The sequence below is a fragment of the Martes martes genome (assembly GCF_963455335.1).
Source record: "Martes martes genome assembly, chromosome: 1".
NCBI lineage: Eukaryota > Metazoa > Chordata > Mammalia > Carnivora > Mustelidae > Martes > Martes martes.
Genome location: NC_137888.1, coordinates 193756105 through 193776483, shown reverse-complemented (window position 1 = coordinate 193776483; position 20379 = coordinate 193756105). Strand labels below are relative to the sequence as shown.

Genomic DNA, 20379 nt, shown 5'->3' with positions numbered 1-20379 from the left:
GCGGTTCCATCTCCCAGCACCACCACCTGCTTTTAGAAGCACATCGATTCTTGCTCATGGCGCCTGGACTTGCCCATCTCAGCAGTCAATCTTGTGCCTTCAACCTGGTCTCTTGGAGCACGTGTAGGACACATGTAGACGCAGTGATGCCAGCCTCCGTAGGGTGGCTCTGCTCCTCCCAGAGTTCTGAGTCTAGGAGATGACTGCTCCATACCTTCCTTGTGAACCACAGAGAATGCAAGAAGCTCCTGAGCTCTGAGAATCCCGTATACCTGCGGGAGCCATTTTCAGTTTCTAGCCTGGGTTCCGTAACTCTGATAGAATCGTTGGAAGTGTATTTTTTCTTCCCACCTTGTACATGAGGAAATGGGGCTCAGAGACTCAACCTGTCTCACACACCACCACAAGAACCCCTAGTATCCAGAAGTAGGCTTTCATCCTCCCTGGATGAATCACTGCTTGCTAGTTGTCGGGAACCCGCAAGGTTTCCTGGCAACCACACCCTCTGCTATTAACACCAAAGCCAATGGAGATGGAGTACTGCAGACTCCCGCTTGCCGCCCTGGGTGCCAGCAGGGGCTGGTCATGGGCAGCAAGCACTGGGCCCTCATTATGCAGTGTTCCAAGCCTATCACCTGCTGTCCTCAAATGTGCCCATCAGTCTAAGCTATTTGCCCACCTTCCGGGCCTGGAAAAGGGCCCCCTGTAGCACCGTTAACTGCTGAATGAGAAGGGTGCCTTCCTCCCCGTGGTTATATGCATCCTGTCATTGAACAGGACCATCGCAAGTGAAAATGCATGGTGCAGTGTGGGAGGCGGCTGTCCCTTCTTCCTGGGGCTGGGCAGCGGAGTCTCCTTCATACACCTGTCCAAGTAGGGTTTAGGAAGAATCTCATGTCTAAAGAAAAAAAAAAATGAAAAAAGCTTATATTTCAGGATTCCTGAGTCCTATGGATTTTAGGATCAGAAAGCATTACCACTGAACGGATCAGTGCCAGGAGGAGCTGGTCTATAACCTCAGTCCTGGGACTTCCCATGCCCCACAGTCAGAATAATTCAGGTCTGTGCACCATCTCAGCCCTGCTCATGACTCCACAGAGGGTCTTCTGAACGACAGCAGAGAGCCTTTACATGGGAACATGGCCATACAGACGAGGAAATTTGAAAGAATTGAGAAATCCTGTTTAGAAAAGATGTAGCGGACCACTTTGAATACTTGAGGAGATCGTATCAGAATATGAGATTTGATTTATCATGTGATCATTAAGCATACGATGAGTGTCTGATGAGTGCCAGGCCCTGGAAATGTCAAGAAAAATAAGGTCTCTGCCCTTAGAGAGGAAATAGGACATAGTAGTGCAAGTTAAAAGGAGGCATACGTCCATGCTAAGAACTTTAAGGGTGGCCTCCAATGGTATGGGTTTCCTCTGGGAGTGAGCTTTGCATCTTAGCAAGAGATCAAAGGATCACTGGTTGGCCATACCCTAAAACTACAGAAAGCTTTCCTGAATTAGAAGCCAATTCAAGTAGTTTCCAAGAACCAAATAATTGTAACTTAGCATATAAATTCAGCCATGCTGTAACAATGTAGAATATTTGAGTATTTGTCTCCCTTGTCTGTGGGATCCAACTCCGCACTTCGAAATGCTAGATAGAAAGTAGTGCCATTTCTGATTTCATGAGTGGCCTCTTCCCTGCATACACACTGTCCCCTGATTGTTCTCCCTTCCTGCAAGCCCTCTGCAGACTGTGGGCTAGCGGGGCAGTTCCTGCCTCCCCTGAGTCCTACTGTATGTGTGTCTGGAGAGTAGGTCAGGGAGGAAGGAAGGGAGCAAGGATCTCTACATGGCCAACTCCTACCTCTGTTACACTTTTTCTAAGAAAAGTAAAAATCTACTTAAGAAGTTGCTCTTCCAAGGATATGTGATCACGTGTGAATTTTAAGGCAAGACAGAGCTTTCTGAATTCCTTTATCTTCGGATATGATTTCTGGAGGCTTTGTTTGTTTGCTTGTTTTAGATGCTAAGATAGTCAGTTCACTAGATATACTAGGAAAAATCATTTCCCCCCTGGCAGGCTGATTGCTGGAGTTCTACAAGGTATTTGAGTAATTTGGGGTGCACGGTGTTAGGTTCCCTCTGCACTGGGAAAGGCAGGCTGGGGTTCTGGAAGCCAACACCATTTTTACCCAACAAAGGTGGCTGGGACGCATTGGCATCTGGCTTTTCCTTGCCGAGTGATGCCAGGATCCTCCCCTCCCTCCCCTCCTCCTTTCCTTCTCTTCTCCCTTCCCTTTCCTCCCTTCCAGTTTTATCAAGAAATAATTGGCAAACACAACTGTAAAACTTGCAGATGTACAGCATGATGGTTTGGGTTATGTATATGGTAAAATGATTACCACAGTAGGTTGATTTAACATATCTCATGAAGATAAATTAACGAACAGGAGAAAAATCCCCTTGTGATGAGAACTCTTAGGATTTAGTGTCTTCACACCTTGACTGTGGGTCCTGCAGCCGTGTTAGCTATAGTCCCCGTATGCCATGACAGCCTTAAGACCCACCTGCATTGTCCCTGGACGCTTGGACCTTCTCACCACCATCCTCCAATGCCCCTTGCCCCCACTCCCTGCCTCTGGTGACCACAACTCTGATCTCTTTTTCTGAGTTTGGTGGGGGTTTTTTGTGTGTGTGTTTTTTGTTTGTTTGTTTGTTTTTGTTTCTTTGTGTTCCGTTTCCATGTACAAGTGAGCTCATACAGGATTTGTCTTTCTGTGTCTGATTATTTCACGTAATGCTTTCAAGTTCCGTCCGTGTTGTTGCAAATGGTAGAACTCTATCATTTTTTATGGCTGAGTAATATTCCATTGTGTGTACTCGTACCACCATTTCTCTTTCCATTCATCCATCGATGGACACTTAGGCTGTTTCCCTATCTTGACTGTTGTAAATAATGCTGCAATAAGCAGCAAATATCCTCTTGAGTCAGGGTTCTCGTTTCCTTTACATGTATTCCCAGCAGCAGAATGGCTGGGTCAGACGGTAGTCTTATTTTTAATTTTTTGAGGATCCTCCATACTGTTCTCCACGGTGGCTGCTCCAGTTTCCACTCCCACCCACAGTGCATGAGGGTTCCCTTCTCTCTGCACCTTTGCCAACACTTACTGTCTCTTATTTTTTGATGACAGCATCCGAACAGGCGGGAGGTGATACCTCACTATGCTTTTGATTTGCATTTCCCTAATGACTAGCGGTGTCGAGCATCTTTTTGTGTATCTGTTGGCCATTGGTATGTCTTTTTGGGAAATTTGTTTATGCAGGTACATTGCTCATTTTTAATTTGGGTTATCTGTGGCTTTTTGACGTGTTCTTATTCCTTTCCATTTCAAGGGACTTCCTGAAAGCTGGAGACAAAGAGAACATTTTTAATGCAGACCATTTCCCTCTCTGGTACCGAAGAGCTGCTGAGCAAATTCCTGGGAGTTTTGTCTACTCCATCCCATTCAGCACAGGTGGGTGTCCTTGTTGGAGGTGGGGGGTCTGTCTGTCTGGTCCTGCTGACCCAGGCATTGCATGCAGGGTGCAGGGGAGCTGTCTGAATGCTGGAGCGAGGCAAGTTCTGTCTTGACAGTGAGTGCTGAATATTGGCCTAGCCGTGAACCATCGACCTGTCCCATAAGTGTAAGACCCCAAGTAAAATGGAGCTTTTGCTTAACTAGAGTGTGCAAGGAGTGTTTCAGGAAGTAGGACTGGTTTTTTTTTTTTTTACTGTGTGGAATTGGAGTACAGACATCTCAGTAGATTTTTTTAATGTTGTCATGGCCCCACTTAGAGAAGATTCAAGGAGGCATAACATCCTTTGCCAGAACCTTCAGTGAGTCACACTACTTTGGAGGCCCACAATTCTCCCATCAGAAGCTAAATTGATTTGGATCCACATGCAAGAGGGAAGGCTTAGAGATTGTGTGTGTGTAGCCTTGTGCTCTCCTGACAGAGGGTTACGACCAAGGAAAAGCACATAGCCAGTGATTTTTTTAGTCCTGAGATTTTATAATATTAAAAAAAAATTAAGATTGCCTCCCTCCAAAGAAGAACTGAACACCATCTTATTTCAACCAGGTTTAGAAGCAAAACAAACTGAAAATAGTTTTTAATTGCCCTTGGCTTTTTCTTGTCTCACATAGCTGATACTTTTTGGTGCCCATTTTCTGTAAGACTCTGACTATGCTTTGTAGTTAACTTTGGAGGTGGATAAGACCTAGTTTTATAAGCTTGGATTGCTTTGGACCGTTCAAACTATACTTATGTTTCATCTTAGAGCCTCTCAACTTAGTCTTCTGCAAACATTCCTAAATCAACCCTAATGGGGGTTCTCTAGTGCTTCGTGTCCAAGTCCCCTCCCTGATTCTTAGCGTCGCTCATTTCCATGGATGAACACATCTTCAGAAAGAGCGCTTTCAAAAAATTTGCAGAAGACATGTTGACAAGAGTTCTCAAATAATTAGGTGAATAGACTCATTAGGAAGAGGGTCATTAATGAAGCTGTTCAAGGAAAGGCTAAACGTTACTGTAGAAATTCCCTGAGCAGGTGTAATTTTAGAGGTGATTATCTTAGTTTCTTTCCAGGATTGAGAGTCTTGGAGTCTACTCCTTCGTATCCACACCCACACACGTGTGTGTTCTCATATACAAATGTCCAGGCGACTAAGGCTCTCTTTGTGTTTGTTTGTATGATGCTTCATTGTCAAAAATATCAACTGGGAGACAGTGAACTTTCTCATTCTGCTGCAAAACTATCCAGGTCTTCTTTTATCATGTAATGTCATGATACTTTCTCTTTCTTGATCTTCTAAGAAAAAAATAGAACTTGGTTTGCTAGAGTTGGGTTGGAAGCATCAAGTTATCCTTTTTTCTCACAGGTTGGGTTTTGCTCCAAGCCGGACAGGGAGAAGGAGCCTTGGGAAATCAGAGTTATGAGCGATCAGCCCCTGTATATGTTTGCTCTGTTACTTTTCACCATTTTCCCTACAGAAACTTACATCTGAGAAAAACAAATTCTGGTTAATTGGGACTGGTGTGGAGTTGGTTTTTGGCAAGTGGGATTTTCATTGAACTTTCAATGAAATCCTATAATCAAGGGGAATCTACCTTGTTCGTGGTAAAGTTGAGGATGACTTATCTTAGGAGATTTTTCATTCTTCCTTTGGATTTGGACAGGATGCTAAACATTAAGTTCAAGTGTTGTGGTGGGGCTCTTCCTCATTTTTTTCTACTGTGTGTTGATTACCTGTATGCACTGGAAAAGAAACTAGTCTTTATTACTGCTTAGACTTGAGCCAGGAGAAAATTCTTAATTGCTTTGGTCATAAGTGTATTCAGATTCAGGTCTGCCATTTCCCTGTTTCCCAATTCAACTGGATTCCATTCCTCAAAACCTTTTATAAGGCAATCATTGTACTAACAATGATTAACCCAGGGGGTTTGAAATTTCTGCTCAGTGTCTTTTAATTTATGGGTATTAGAATCATTGTTAGTAAATGAAAATCTCGTAGTAATAATGCCATATTGTTACCACATTAATAAAAGTTTGAAATGGGGATGGCATTCTGAGTCTATCTCTGATTGGAATGGGTTTTGCTAAGAAAAACTGAGCTTGAAATTAGAATTTTATAAGTCAGTAAAGTCATAGCCAGCAAATGAGAGCTGAGGTTCCCGACGCGTGGAACCATTTCAAAACCTTATCTCATGTAGCCCTCCGCGGCTGTATTCAGAGAGGCAGTGTAAATATGTCACTGACAAGAGTAAACACTGTAATTAGGAACCACAAATCATAAAAAGATGTGTTCCCTCCAAGGGTGAGTAATAATTTTGATGTGAAGAGGCTGGACACCCCCACCCACTGCAGTGGTCAGAACTCGGTACACTAATTCCCCTAACTGAAAGGACTGTCTACGCAGCACCTGTGGCCTCACAGAGTTGGTCTACTCTAGGTTCTGGGAACCAAGCACCAGTACCCTCTGCTGAGTTGGTGACCGTAGGCCAATATGATTGTTCTCTTAACCTGTGCAGGCAACTCTCTCTAGTTTTGTCGTGATGGTTTCTCTTCTTTCAGGAATCGTCAACAAAAGCAACGTGGTGACAGCGAGTACCTCCATCCAGCTCCTGGATGAACGGAAATCTCCTGTGGTGGCAGGTAAAGGATGGATTTTAGTCAATTAATTTAATAAGCACAGCCTCCATTCGATCTGGCCAATCAACTGCTTCTACGCGGCGTGTCCGTTCTTCACAGAGTAAGTTTTGAAAGGAAACAAAAATGAAAAATTACTTCTTCCTTAGCTTGGTGTCAATTGGTTACAATTCCAGGTTCTGACAGCTGGCTGTGTTGGATGGAACCACGGTAATCTTTCCCAGCACCCTTCCTCTTAAACTCTGAGCCAGTAAGAAACTGTTGGTACACGCAGAGGAGAATTTCTTGAACGTAGGCAGCATGCTCGTTTAAAGTAAGCTCCAGAGCTGAAATGTGCCTTCTGTGGAGAGCCCGAGATTTTCACCCCTCTCCTCCTGCTAAGGAATTGGAGTGAGATGTATGTGCAGGGGTCAGGGACCAGGAGAAAGCCAAAACGTTTCATGAGGTAGTCTTGAGTTGTCAAAGAAATCCTGTCTCTGGCTTTTGCCATCTCTTTCACTCTCAAGGGTGGCAGTAGATGTCTGTGGTGGCTGGGGGCTTTCGTTGCTGAACTTTTGGCCTAAATTAGGGTCTGAAACTGCCCCCAAGTGTTCCTTGGAGGACAGCTGACAACAAAAATGGAGTCTGTAAGTCTGTCCGGCACATTGTCTATTTCTGATATTGGTGGAGCCATTGGTTGGTAGACGGGATGGGCAAGACCCTCCAAGCACCATCGTGATGCTGGTTAGATTTACCAAAGGGAGTTGTTCCATTTCTGGGCAGCCTCCCTGAATAAGCTGTACTGTAGGGGGACATTGAACATCAGATATTGTGTCTTTGCACACTGTGAATGTCTGTGGGAAGGACTACAAATGGAGCAGACATGTTTGAAGTGGTTGTTCTCTGGCTGGAAAACACTGGGCTCCTTTCCCCACTTTATTTCTGACTTAGCCTATGCATCATAATTGTATTAGTAGGGATTGAAAGATCTGGGGACAGTTGCCCTGGTTATTCTTGGTTTGTTGGATGGGGGAAGGAAGACGGTCTTATGTATCTGACTTGTGTAGCCTCTTGAACTAGACAGACCTGTAACTAATCAGCCAGGAGATAAGGACTCTGGGGATTCATGGCAGCGGTCTTCAAATTTTGTCACCTAGCATTTTCTTGAAGAAGAAAGTAGGATACGGGATCATTTAACTCAGTAGGGTTCCTTGAAGAAAGTAGGAGACGGGATCATCTAACTCAGTAAGAGTTACCTCAAAGGAGGTGAGCCTTGCTTACCCCTAGGGTGACCCTTCCAGCTAGTTCTGGAGGCTCGTTATCTCCTTGGATTGGGGCCACTCCCGCAGCAGCTGTCAAAGACATGGTCTGACCAAAGTGACTATGTGTCTGTTTGGAATTTTCTGAAAACATTTTTGTCAGATTTCTCATTCAGTCAGCATGAAGAATGTTCTGTGTGGGCTGTAAGATCACCATGCCCAGCCCAGCCACCCCAGTCCAGGCTGGCAAACCCAGCTCAAATGTTTCCGAACACCTATTATTTCATAAATGTCTGGCTGAGTCTGGGTGAAATGGGAACTCAGCCTGGTACTGTGCATGTAGTGTGGAGGAGAACACGAGTTTTCCAGATGGTTTGCTGATCTAAACTGGTCTACTGTGGAGTGACATGGCTGCCCAGAGACCACAGGCAGGTCCTGAGACACACTTTGGCCAACCGTGAGTGGGTGGAAAAGACATCCTGCTGTTTACTGCTACTCAGTGTGTATCAACCGGTCCCCATCTTCAGAAGATAATTACAGAGCAAGACAAAGAAGCAAGGTTACCCAAGGAACTGTATTTAATACTTACCTTTCAAAACTGGTGGTGATTAACCTTCTTTTGAAGAGTGTGTTCGGTAGACGTAAGTAAAACAGATTTGATCGGTCTGCTCTTGAAGGCCGCTGGGGATGCGGCACCATGAAGGCAATGACCTGAGGAGGACCCTTCTGTCTCCAAGAGCAGAGTGGCCTCTCCAGCTCTCCCTGCAGATGCTGTTGACTCTGACTCACCCATCATGTCACTGTGTGATTAGGTTCGGTAACTTTCTTCTGTGTATTTTCCTCAAGTTAAGTAGACATTGTTTACTCCTCTAAAATAAAAAAAGGTCATTTTAATTGGGGAAGAAGCCTTGTTTTGGCAAAGGAAGCTGAATATGTGAGCAGGCTTGCCCCCACCAGTGTGCCTCCCACAGCAGAGGGAATATAGCCAACTGGCAGTAATTTGGGGTTTCAATGAAATCCTTGTGTTAAATTGAAATGTCTCTGGAAGGAAAGGTGTACAACTTTGCAAACAGGTATCAAGGATGACTTTGAAAGGCCCGTGCTTCTCTCAGGACTGATCTGGCGTTCGCGCGTTCTTTGGCTCTGTGTGTCTGTTTGGGACAGAAAGAGTTGCTTGTTTTGTTTTGTTTTTGCTTTATTCTTTTTTTTTTTCTTTCTTTCTCTCGTTTTTTCTTGTTGTCTTTTTTTTAAACAAAAACATGTAGATACTCATCTGTCAATGACATCTTTGAAGAAAGGGCAGTCCGACTGGGCAGGATGCCATCTGTGCGTCAGCCTTTGGTGCATAAATGGGCCCCATCCATCTTCTTGGCCTAGGACGTTGCTTACAGCCCTTCTCTTGAGGGACCTGCCAGCTTTCCAGCTGCCACTAGTGTGCTGGATTCTCTTAATGGCTTTCCCACTGCAATGGAAGAAGTGGTAGGACTTTCTCTTTGGCCTACCAAATCTCTCCAGAGCCCTGGAACTTTCTGTGCGTGTCAGGCCCCTCATCTGTTTTTCTGTTGTTACTAGGAACACAAACTTCAGACTATAAAGTCCACATAGGTTTGTCACTCCCTCTGTCACCAGCTAAATGTGTGGTCTTGGGTCTCTGAAGGTCTATCTAAAATAAGATCGGGATCATTGCCTCCCTCACCTTACTCTGGCTTGATTTGGGGATAAAATGAAAAAAAAATTAGAATATGAAAAAGTACAAAAATGCTAGGATTTGGGGTGACCTATTTTTATCTTCAAGTAGGCAGCATATTCATTGACTCATTTATCACTATTTCCTGACCCCCTTCTTTTACCAGGAGCTCTAGATATACGCAAGTTCAAGAACCAGGCTCCATGATGACACTCCCTCCCTCCCCTGGAGACCCGTAAAATAGCAGTTATTTTTAAAGCCATGTCCACAAAGGGCAGGTGAATAGAAAAGCTGGACAATTATCTAGAAGGTCCCGGAAGTCAAAGACTTTGCTCTTTTCCTCTCCCGTCACTCAAAACAGAGCCCTATAGAGTGCCCGAGGCACAGTGGTGTGATCTTCAATAAGAATTCTATAAAAGGAATTGAATTTGTCGAAACCTGTTTTGCCCTCACTTAGTTATTATTGACTTGAGTTCCATAAGTTACGTAGATCGTTGTTAATTCTCTACTGTGCTCTTAATGGGGAGACTGGGCCCTATTGACCAAAGTCACGGGTGCTGCTTCTACTACAAGAGGATGGAAATGACATGGAGAGAAAAAGAGATGCACAGAGGGAAGACCTGAGTCCCCAGGGAAGGTGGAACTGTGCAGGGAACTTCTCCCCTCCTTGGATCATTTGTCCACCCCCCCACCCCCCGTTCTCCTTCTGGACTCGCTTTGACAAATGCATAATACAGCATCTTGGTTTCCCCTAACGAAGTTCAGATTTCAGGATTTTTTAAATAACAGATAATAAATTCTGATTTTTTTTTGGCATTTGCTTTACAATGTAAATTATAGCATATCAGAATCTAGAACCTCTTCTACAAGTGTTCCAGTTGGATTTCTTAAGTAAAATTTAAAAACTCTCCAAAGGCAAGGGCAGTCGCGATTATCTTTGTATTCCCAGTACTAAACACAAAGATTGATATGCGATAAAATTGTCAAAAATTGTGGCAGAATAAATAACTCACGGGAGATGGGCTTCATTTTCTTCTGTCCTGTGTAGGTACAAAAGTGCAAATTGTACCGTTCAGACAACAGGAACATAGTATTTGACAAAAACTTTAAGAGGCACAGTCAGCAGCTCCAACTCCAGTCCATGCCCCAGTAATCAGACACAGACCACTATGGATATTTTAAGGAATAGAAGAACTGTATAGTGCCCTAACCTAATGGCAGCTGTGCTGGCCCAGTAGTTATCTCTGCATCAGTAAATGTCTTTTCTGAGGTCTGAGCGTTGAAGGGATGCTTAGAATAGCTAATCTCATCAGCAGCAAAAAAAAAAAAAAAGAAAAGAAAAAAGCATATGAGAGACCCTAGAGGCATTGTTTTCCTACAGAAACAATTTTTTTTTAAACAGATTTTTTGGAGATGTGATTTACACACCAAAAATTTACCTATTTAAAGTGTAAAATTCAATTATTTTTTGTAAATTTGGGGGAGCTCTGATATGCCAGTCTGTTTCTTTGAAAGAAGCATGTTAAAAAAAAAACACACATTAAATCCATTCATTGGGGGGAATTTGAAAATGGGGTGATGTGGCCTCATTTGCAGAATTCTAGGCAGTTCAGTGAAGGGGAATGCTTGATGTTAGGACAGATCTCACTTTAACCAGCTAATTAGGGAACAGATGAACACTGTGAGCCACTAGCTATTGTCAGGTATGTGATATTTAAACTGAGTCTACTGCTTAATATGAACTTTTCATTAGAAATGGGTAAATAATGGTTGGCAAGATGTTGTAGGCAAGTCATCAGGTTAACAATATTCCTTTGGTGGGATTTCACGTATTGGGGGCATACTAGCTAACTAGTATGGCAGGAATTACTGCATACTCATTAATCTGCATTGCTAAGCTTCTAGTTTGTCAGATCTGAGCGACAGGAATATTTCATCTTGGCAGAAATGAATACTTACTCATTAAACCAGTAGTTCTCCACCAGGGGCAATTCCATCCCACCCAGGGGACATTTGGTAGCCCGAGGTAACATTTTTGTCCCAACTGGGTAAGAGGGGGATGCTACTGGCATCTAGTGGCTAGAGGTCGGGGATTGTGCTAAACATCCTATAAGACACAGGCCAGACCCTGAAAACATGAAGAATTATCTGGCCCAACTGAGGGGAGAAATTGAGAAAACGACAGGCGAACTCCAACTTTTAGCACTTTCAAATTCAAATTCAAGGGGCGCCTGGGTGGCTCAGGTCATGATCTCAGGGTCCTGGGATCAAGCCCCACATCGGGTTCTCTGCTCAGCAGGGAGCCTGCTCCCTCCCTCTCTCTCTGCCTGCCTCTGCCTGCCTCTCTGCCTACTTGTGATCTTTGTCTGTCAAATAAATAAATAAAATCTTAAAAAAAAACAAATTCAAATTCAAAATGTTTTCCCTTATAGGCCCATTTATTAAAAAAAAAAAAAGACCTTGTTCCATTTCTTCATTCTGTGATTAAATCATTCAATACATGTAAATCTAGCACCTACTGTGGACCTAGTGCTGGGGATGTAGCTGGGAACAAGCACCCTCGAGGTCATTGCGGAGTGTCTGGAGGGTTGTTGGCGGATACACTAGGAGGGCGCTGTTGGCATGGCGTCGCACCCGGAGGCTGGGGTGACAGCTGCCCACTGACAAATCCTTCCACCGAAATGCCACAGCACTCCCCGAAAACACTGAATAAGACCCAGATGCTGCCAATGGAGAGCTCCGTTTGTGTGGGAGACACAGAAACAGACACGTATTGCAGGAATGGGAGAAATGGGAGGAGGAGGGCGAGAGGAAGGGCCCCAGAGTGGTAAACACGCTATAGAAAATTGACCGTGTTAGGGCGCCTAATGGCTCAATCAGGGAAGCTTCTGCCTTCAGCTCCAATCATGATCTCAGAGTCCTGGGATCGAGTCCCCCATCAGGCTCCCAGCTCAGCAGGCGAGTCCGCTTCGCCCTCTGCCCCTCCCCCCTGCGCATGCGCGCTCTCTCTTGCGCGCGCAAATGAGTAAGTAAACTTTAAAAATCTTAAAAAAAAAAAAAAAAAAAAAAGGAAAACAGAGCAGGATAAAGCGAGGAGGTGATGCTGACTGTGGCAAAGGCAGAGATGCGTGCTCTTCTTCACCCACGTCTGTTTGGCTGTGTGACGGGGCCGTGCCTCTCCAGCCTGGGAAGGTTGGGGCAGGTCAGGCAAGGCCTGACCGGAGCAGCGTTCCAGACGGTGAGGTGCAGCCACCATGCGCAGATCCGTGGGAAGGGCATTCCAGGCAGACGGAACCACTTCAAGAATCTTGAGTGAGACCTCTCCTACATGTTGTAGCCACGTTCCAGGTGGGTGCTGTGAGACGCAGGCGAGCATCTCAGGTGTCAGGGGTACTTAGTGGGATCTTGAAGCAGGACCGACAGGCAGGTGGGCAGATGACCCAGGGAGAGGTGGGGCACCCAAGGCAGGTCTGCGTTCTAAATGTCAGCTACGAGGTGAGGCTTTTTGTGTGTTTGGCATTTCGTTTTCTGCTCTTTTTTTTTTTTTTTTTAAACTGACAAATAGCGGCAATGCAAGGGCACTAAGAGGTCTAAGCCAGTATGACTGACAACAGCAAACATCACAGAAATGGGTTAATGGCGGGGCTGCCAATTATGCTGTATTTCAAGTCGCCACATAGAACAGCTGCTCCGCATACCACCGTAGGCGGGGGGGGGGGGGGGGGGGGGGAGATGGTAAGGATTCCTGTTCCAGGAATAAAAATAGCCCAGAGTTTTGAGAAACCGGATCCTGGTGTGCTAACTCCCCAGGATACTCACTGCCAGGAGTCGCTGTCCTTTTATTAACCTTATCAAAAGCTCCAGTGTATCCTCCACCCAAAAATCAGTGGCAGAATTTTCAGATAACAGGTCCTCATGCCCGGCTTGTGCATTCTGAATCGGCAAGTTGAGACCCCTCTCTTTGAGGTCAGGGTGTGACTTGGGCATTAAAGCCAACGTGAACCAAGGGTTTGGAAGTGAGCCCAGGGCCTTTTCACCCCTCTTATAAAATGAGGTTGATGGGGGCTTCAGTTGGGTTTCTAAAGCAACCTCGTTTTTGAAGAGGGAGATTCATTTTATCATCACAGACAAGTGAAGGGATTTACCAATAATGGGGAATAACTTACACCCAGGTTCTATCTGGTTTTAGGGGACCCTGTCAAGGGGATTCCTGTCAAGAGAAATAAATTTGCTTATAAATATAGATACAGGGCTTGACCATGAGTAGCAGCTAAATTATCATTGTGGTTGCTTCTGTTGTACTGCTGGCTACACCCAACCTACACTCGCCGGTACTTACAGCCACGTGCTGTTCTCTGTGAAAACTTGCACAGGAAATGCCATTACGTTATCTTGACATGTTTCACAAAACTTTGAGACGTGCACTTTCAGGTATCTGTGCCTCAGAGCAGAGGATGGCCAACTGTAGCCCATGGGACCACATCTGGGCTGCAGCCAATTTTGTTTTGTTTTTTTTATAGTTTTATTGAGATATATTTCCCACTATAAAATTCACCCATGTAAAGTGTACAGTTTATTGGACTTTAGTGTATTCACAGAGTTGTGCAACCATCACCACAATCTAATTTTAGAACAATTTCAGGGTGCCTGGAGGACTCAGTTGGTTAAGACTCCGACGCTTGGTTTCAGCTCAGGTTATGATCTCACCATTGGGAGATGGACCCTTGCGTTGGGCTCCATGGTCAGTGCAGAGTCTGCCTCTCTCTCTCCCTCTCCCTCTCCCTCTGCTTCGACCCCTGCTGTGCTGTCTCTGTCTCTCAAATAAATAAATTAATTAAATTAAATAAATTTAGAATAATTTCAACATTCCAGAAAGAACCCCTTGTACATACACACTCTCATTCTTGGTATCCTATTCCCTATCCCAGCCACAAATTTACTTTCTGTCTTTATGGATTTGCCTATTCTGGACATTGCAGATATAGGGAAACACACAGGACGTGGCCTTGTGTGATTAGCTTCTTTCACTTAGCTTAATGCTTTCAAGGCCAGTCCATATTATAGTATATGTCAATACTTTGTTTCTTTACTGCCAAATGGTATTCCATCGTTTGTACTTACACCATTTTGTTTATCCATTCACCAGCTGATGGACATTTGGGTTCCCGTTTTTTAGCTATTATTAACAATGTTGATATGAACATTCATATGCACATTTTTGTGTTGATATATATTTCCATTTCTCTTGGGTAATAGACACCTAAGAGTGGAATTTTGATGTCTTGTGGTAACTCTGTATTTGGTATTTTCTAGAACTACCAAGCTGTTTTCCAAAGTGGCTGCACCATCTTACAGTCCCATCAGCAATGTATGAGGGTTCCAATTTTTCCACACCTTCAGCAGTACTTGCTATTATCTGTCTTCTTGATTTTAGCCATCCTAGTGGGTGTAAGGTGATTTGCATTTCCCTAATAACTAGTTATGCTGAGCATTTTTCCTGTGCTACTTGGATTTGTTCATTGGAGGATGTCTTTTTAGATCCTTTACCCATATTTCAATTACATTATGTGTCTTTTTATTGTTGAGATATGAGTTCTTTACATATTCTGGATATAAGTACTTTTCTGATATCTACCAGCTGTTTTTGTAAACAACATTTTATTGAAATATAGTTATGCCCTTACTGTCTTTGTACTCTTTCCTGTTAAAATGGCAGAGCTCGGTAGTTGGATAGAAACCCTACGGACTACAAAGCCAGGAATGTTTACTACCTGGACCCTTATAGGAAAAGGTTGCCAACTTCTGCTTTGATAAAAATATGTCATAATCTATTAAAAAAAAACATAAGACACTAATTTGTTGACTCACTTATTTCACCATCTTTTTATCTTATCAAAATGAAGTGGATATTTAAATCAGAGGCTATGTAAATAAATGTTGAAGGCAGAGATTCATGTTATCAGAAGGTGCCTATCTGTTGTGCCTGATGTTTTTGTATATGTGGTTACACAGAAATCCCAATCAAAGATCCCAAGCCTTCTAAAAATATATGCTTTCGTTGTCAGTCAAGATAGTGATTTACTTAATCTTTGCTCTAGTTTATAAACCTCTGAACAGTGTAATCAGCATAATGCTCGGTAGAGCATTGGAGATGCCCTCACATGCTTTGGTGGAAAACAGTTTATGGGATTGTTTTTTTCCCAGCATGGCTCATGAGAGATTTGGGGATTTATTTAGCTGCCTTTATCCAGGCAAATCTCCTAGTGACCTTGTTGGGATCTTGATCTTGTTTAAGACTAGAATATATGTGACTCATGCTAAGTGACATGCCCACAGAGGATAAATGAGCTGACGTGAAACTCCCCTCCCAGAAGAGAGGGACAGGCATCAGCAGAGTCCTCAGCGGGAGCATAAATGCTCTGACAGTCAGTCTGAGTATTCTCCTATTCATGAAAAATGCTTTGGTCAGTTGATGGTGGGCAAGGGACAGTGCTCTTCAAAGACTTGGAATTCCCATGGCCTCCCAAAGTCTGTGCCCACCTTGAGCTCCTGGGTTCTATTCTGGATGAAAAGTTCTGCGTGAGACCAGCTTGTCATTCCTACTTCAAGACCAAATTATATGTGAACAGGCTGAGGCAGATGGGCGTATACAATGGTCTTTAAACAAACAAACAAACAAACAAACAAACAAAAAGAATGAAAGAAAGAAAGAAAAGAAATTTTGGAATGAATCCATAGTTTGTGGTCCTTTTTTATGCTTTTGGTCCACTAACTTACTCCTACCAACTCCCAGATTTGTACTGATATAGTCAGGTTTTAAAGCCAAAATTATTTTTATTGAATTATTTTATTTGTCTCGTGCATTTCTTGCTCTATTGTGCTGTAGGATCATCCCACATGCCCCCCCACCCCGTATTCTCTCCAGAACCCCCCCCCCAGACAGGTTTCATCCACAGTGAAGTACTTCTCTTTGATGCTACCTATAACTTCTACATTATGGAATCCAAACTGCAAATATTCATTATCTCACAGTTTCTGTGAGTCAGGGATCTGGGTGAAGTTTAGATGGGTCCTCAGATTCAGGGTCCCTCACAAAGGCTACAATCCAAGTACTGTGCCAGGGTCTCTCATGGGGCTGCAGTGAAAATGTTGTTGGGGCTGTGGTCTCATCTGAAGGCTCAACAGAGGAAATGCTTCCACATTCACTCCTGAGAAGCAGAGCAGCATTCAGTCCTCATGGGTTGTTGGTCAGCAGCCTGCCTTACTTCTTTGCCATGTGGCTGTCTCCGCAGGTCAACTCACGATGCACAGGGTCCTACATCATTCGACTCCTCATTACCCTGTAACCTTAGCTCTTTCTACTGCTGCCTTTACTCACTCAGCCACGCTGCCCTTTTTTGTTCTTCAAGCGCATTAAGCTTCTATGTCAGGGCCTTTGCACCTGCTGTGCCTTCTCCCTGGGACAGTTTTCCTCTAGATATCTTCACCACTGGCTCCATCTTTTCCTTCAAGTTTCTGCTCAACTGTTTAATGAGAGGGATTTCCTGATCACCACGTATAAAGTAGAAACTCTTCTTCTCCCATATCTCCAGTACTCTGTGCCCCACACACCTGCTTTTCCACCACCTGATATATATTTTATATGTCTTTATCTTCTCCTTCTGTGAGATGTTAGGTTCCATGGAGCATATACTTTATATTTGTTATTCTCTGCTTCATCTCTGATACTTAGAAAATTGACTGGCATGCAGAAGGTGCTTAGAAATGTGTCAAATTATTGACTTTGCATTGTTTTGTAACCATATTACCTAAATCACTCAGACTTAACTCTGACTTTAACTGACTTTAGTGCTTATTGCTGGCCCTTGAATGGCATGTCTCCTACATTTTTAAGATCTTCTTTCTCTCCTTCTCCCCCTCCCCTTTCCTCTTGCTTTTAATAAATTGTCCTTCGATCAATTAAAGGAGATCTTGAGTCATTTTTCTTCAAAAGCCATATGTAGGTGGCATGCTCCCTGAACCATTACGTATCTGAGAACTGCAATCTTAGTTTGGTTCCTTGTTAAGTTTCATTTTTTATTTGTTTCGTTGCTTTCTAGACTTCAAAATTTTTAATTTGTTCCTTAAAACTTGAAAATTTTACCAGGATCTATTTATTTCATTTATGTGTTTTTTTCTAATATACACTGATTGAGACTTTCATGTACCAAGCACTAAGCTAGATTAACTTATAAGATTTTTTTTCATTAATCTCTCTTACAGGACGCTTTTCTTTAATCTATATAATTGGAGTTTTTCTTTAGCTCAGGAAAGATACCCTCTCAGATTTTCTTTCCTTCTCTGATAAATTCTAATCTATTTATCAGGAAAACTAATTATCCATATGTTAGTTCTTCACATTTGCTCTTTCATTTCTATCATCATCTATTGCTTTCAACTCTGTTTCTTTCTTCCATATTCCTGGAGTTAATATTTTCCATTAGGTATTCTGTATCACTGATTCAATATGTTGCAATGTTTCCTTTGTACCTCTGGTGGTGGCCGTGGTCTATTTTATTCATTTACTACTTAGTTATGTATCTATTTTTATTCATTATTTTCTATTATTCATCATTATTATTTTATTATTCATTAGTATTTTATGATTGTTTGAAATTATTTACCCCCTTTTTTTTAAATAAAGGGACCTAATATCCTTGCCCATTGCCATGTCAATCACTGGGCCTTCCTGTTGGAGCTGTATGCTTCTGTGCCTCCTTCACTCTGAACTTAGCCAGATACATTTGTTGCCAATGGAATGTGAGTGGGTATAATGACACTAAATCCAATCAGAAACTTTAAAAATTTTACTAGGGTATGTTTTAAAATAGATCTTTCATGCTTCTTCTGCATCTTGTGGGTAGTGCTACCTTTGTTCTCTCTCTCTCTCTCTCTCTCTCTCTCTTTTTTTAAAGACCTTTTAGGAGGATCTATTTAGGTTTCTTTCTTAATTTTCACCACCATTACAATAATGGGATGGTTGCCACTGAACAAGATGAATGACTTCCCCTTAAGTGTCCCTTACCGTTGACTTCAGATTACTCCTAGTTGATACGCACAGCCTCTAAACAAACATCCAGTGTCTAGATGTCTTCCATCTAGAGTGGCATTGCAGGATGGGTAAGAGATGCCATGTCCCGTTGCCTGGTGTCTGACTACTCAGGTGAACCAAAGTCATCTGTGGTTTTCTTTCCTTGTAAGAAACAGTAGATAAAAACTGTAGCCTCTAAACTGTCCTCCCTTCCTTGTATCATCCTATTATATGCTATTATTGTTGAGATTCTTCCTCTCTCATGGAGGAATACAGCAAGATCTTCATGGCAGATATTGTATGAGTTAAATGTCCACAGATTTCTTACATGAGAGGAAGTGGTTTCCCTCTGGTTTATGAAGCCCCCTGTCTCAGAGGAAAGATACTAGAGTAAGACTGGGTGGTATAGACTTTATTCCTTTGCATCCCACTCATCTGTCTCATGGTCATATCTCTGCTTCAGATAGTGGGCATCCCTCTTGGAGACTTGGATATCATGAGCAGCATTCCCAATTTCTAGATCCTCATAACTTTTTTCCTTCTTTGTATTCATGAGCAACACTACTTATTAGGCAGTACCTAATTTCATCATTTTCTCAAGTAGCTGCAGGAGAGTACAGCTGAATTTCTACTCTTCCCATTCTAAGAACATCTTTAACACCTCAGCAGGGTCATGGGTGATATAAAAACCTTCATTTTTCTTGGCTTTTCATCTGGTTTCCTGGGTCTTGGTGGGACCAAAGTCCTGGCATTGACACACTGGCTGGTGGTTGGGTTTATTTTCTCTGCCATATTTTAAGGTAGGTGTTGGCAGTGCTAGGAAAGGATCCCAACTCTGACTTCTTCAAACCTGTCACATCCCAAAAAGTGTTATTGGGTGTTGGCCTTAGAAAGACCTGCATCCAAATTCCTACTCCACTACTTACTAGTGTTGCAACCTTGAACACATAACCCAAAACTAGTGATTGTCTTTCTTCTGTAATGTAACCATGAAATACCTACATGATTTGGTTAATACGAGGCTTAGAAAAAATGAAAATATTACACTTGGGGAAAAACTGGCACAAAATGGGTGCTTAATAAACATTGAATGTGTTATTACAATTAATATAATAATGCCATAATCCTGATACTGTGGTTCACACAGAGTACATGAAGAATGGTGGAGGGGGTTGTATTATCCATGTATTATCCTGCAGCTGCACTTGTCAAGCCTATACCCAATTACCTGTATGACTTTGGAAAAGTCCTGTTCCATGTCCATGCTTCTCTTTGTGAAATAAACATAGAAATACATCAGAGTAAGAGATAGTTTTAATCTTTATTGTTAACTCCAGTTGGTTGGTACTGGGAACCCAGAAAACAGAACTGAAATGATTTTGAGGCCATAGTTGGGCTCAGAAGATCAATTTGCCATAATCTATTAGCAATGTCTAACATGGGTAGGGAGGCTGGTTCTCACACTGTCCCAAATTTGCCAAGCTTAAACTAAATGCTCTTTAGGGATTTTCTCAGTGCCCAATCATCTGGGTCTTCTTGATGGACCTTTGTAATTCAGTGACATCCTGTCCATCTAAATGAGTATTTAGTATCAGTGGGGTCAAAAGTATGTGTGGGTACTCCAGTTAAGAATCTGAAAGGGGCATGTGGGTGGCGCAGTTGGTTAAGTATCTGACTCCTGGTTTTGGCTCAGGTCATGATCCCAGGGTCCTGGCATCGAGCCCCGCAACAGGCTCCATACCTAGAGGGAAGTCTGCTTGAGATTCCCTCTCCCTCTGCCTCTCCCGCTTGTGCTATCTCTCTCTCTCAAATAAATAAATACAATCTTAAAAAAAAAAAAAAAAAAAAAGAATCCGAAAGGAGAGTGGTAGACCATGAAGCTGGTTCTCCAAATGGAATGAGGTTTTGAGACTTCATTGCAATTAAAGAAAGAAAGACAGGCAAGCATTTTCATCAAAACAGAAAACAAAATAGTCCCCTAAAGTTATGCATATAAACCACATCCCAGTGATGCCATGTAGGGTTTGGAATATCATTTGCTGGTAGATTTCTGTCCAATAACATTTAGCAATGGATTTAGCATTGGTGGGTTTGACCAAACCAGAAACAGTTATTTCCTGATTTCCAATTGAAAGTTATAGGTTTCTAACAGTTGTATGATTATATTAATGTGTGCTACAGACAGATTATTTTAGAAA

General features: G+C 42.8%; 1 protein-coding gene across 1 annotated transcript in view; it reads left to right on the top strand.

The window, feature by feature from the left end:
• Nucleotides 1-20379, top strand: part of CACNA2D3 (calcium voltage-gated channel auxiliary subunit alpha2delta 3) — an 866841-nt gene that overhangs the window by 691138 nt on the left and 155324 nt on the right. The window contains exons 26-27 of the mRNA XM_080820180.1: nt 3390-3511; nt 6112-6192. Of these exons, the coding sequence (XP_080676306.1) occupies nt 3390-3511; nt 6112-6192 (203 nt within the window). The remainder of the gene's footprint in view (nt 1-3389; nt 3512-6111; nt 6193-20379) is intronic.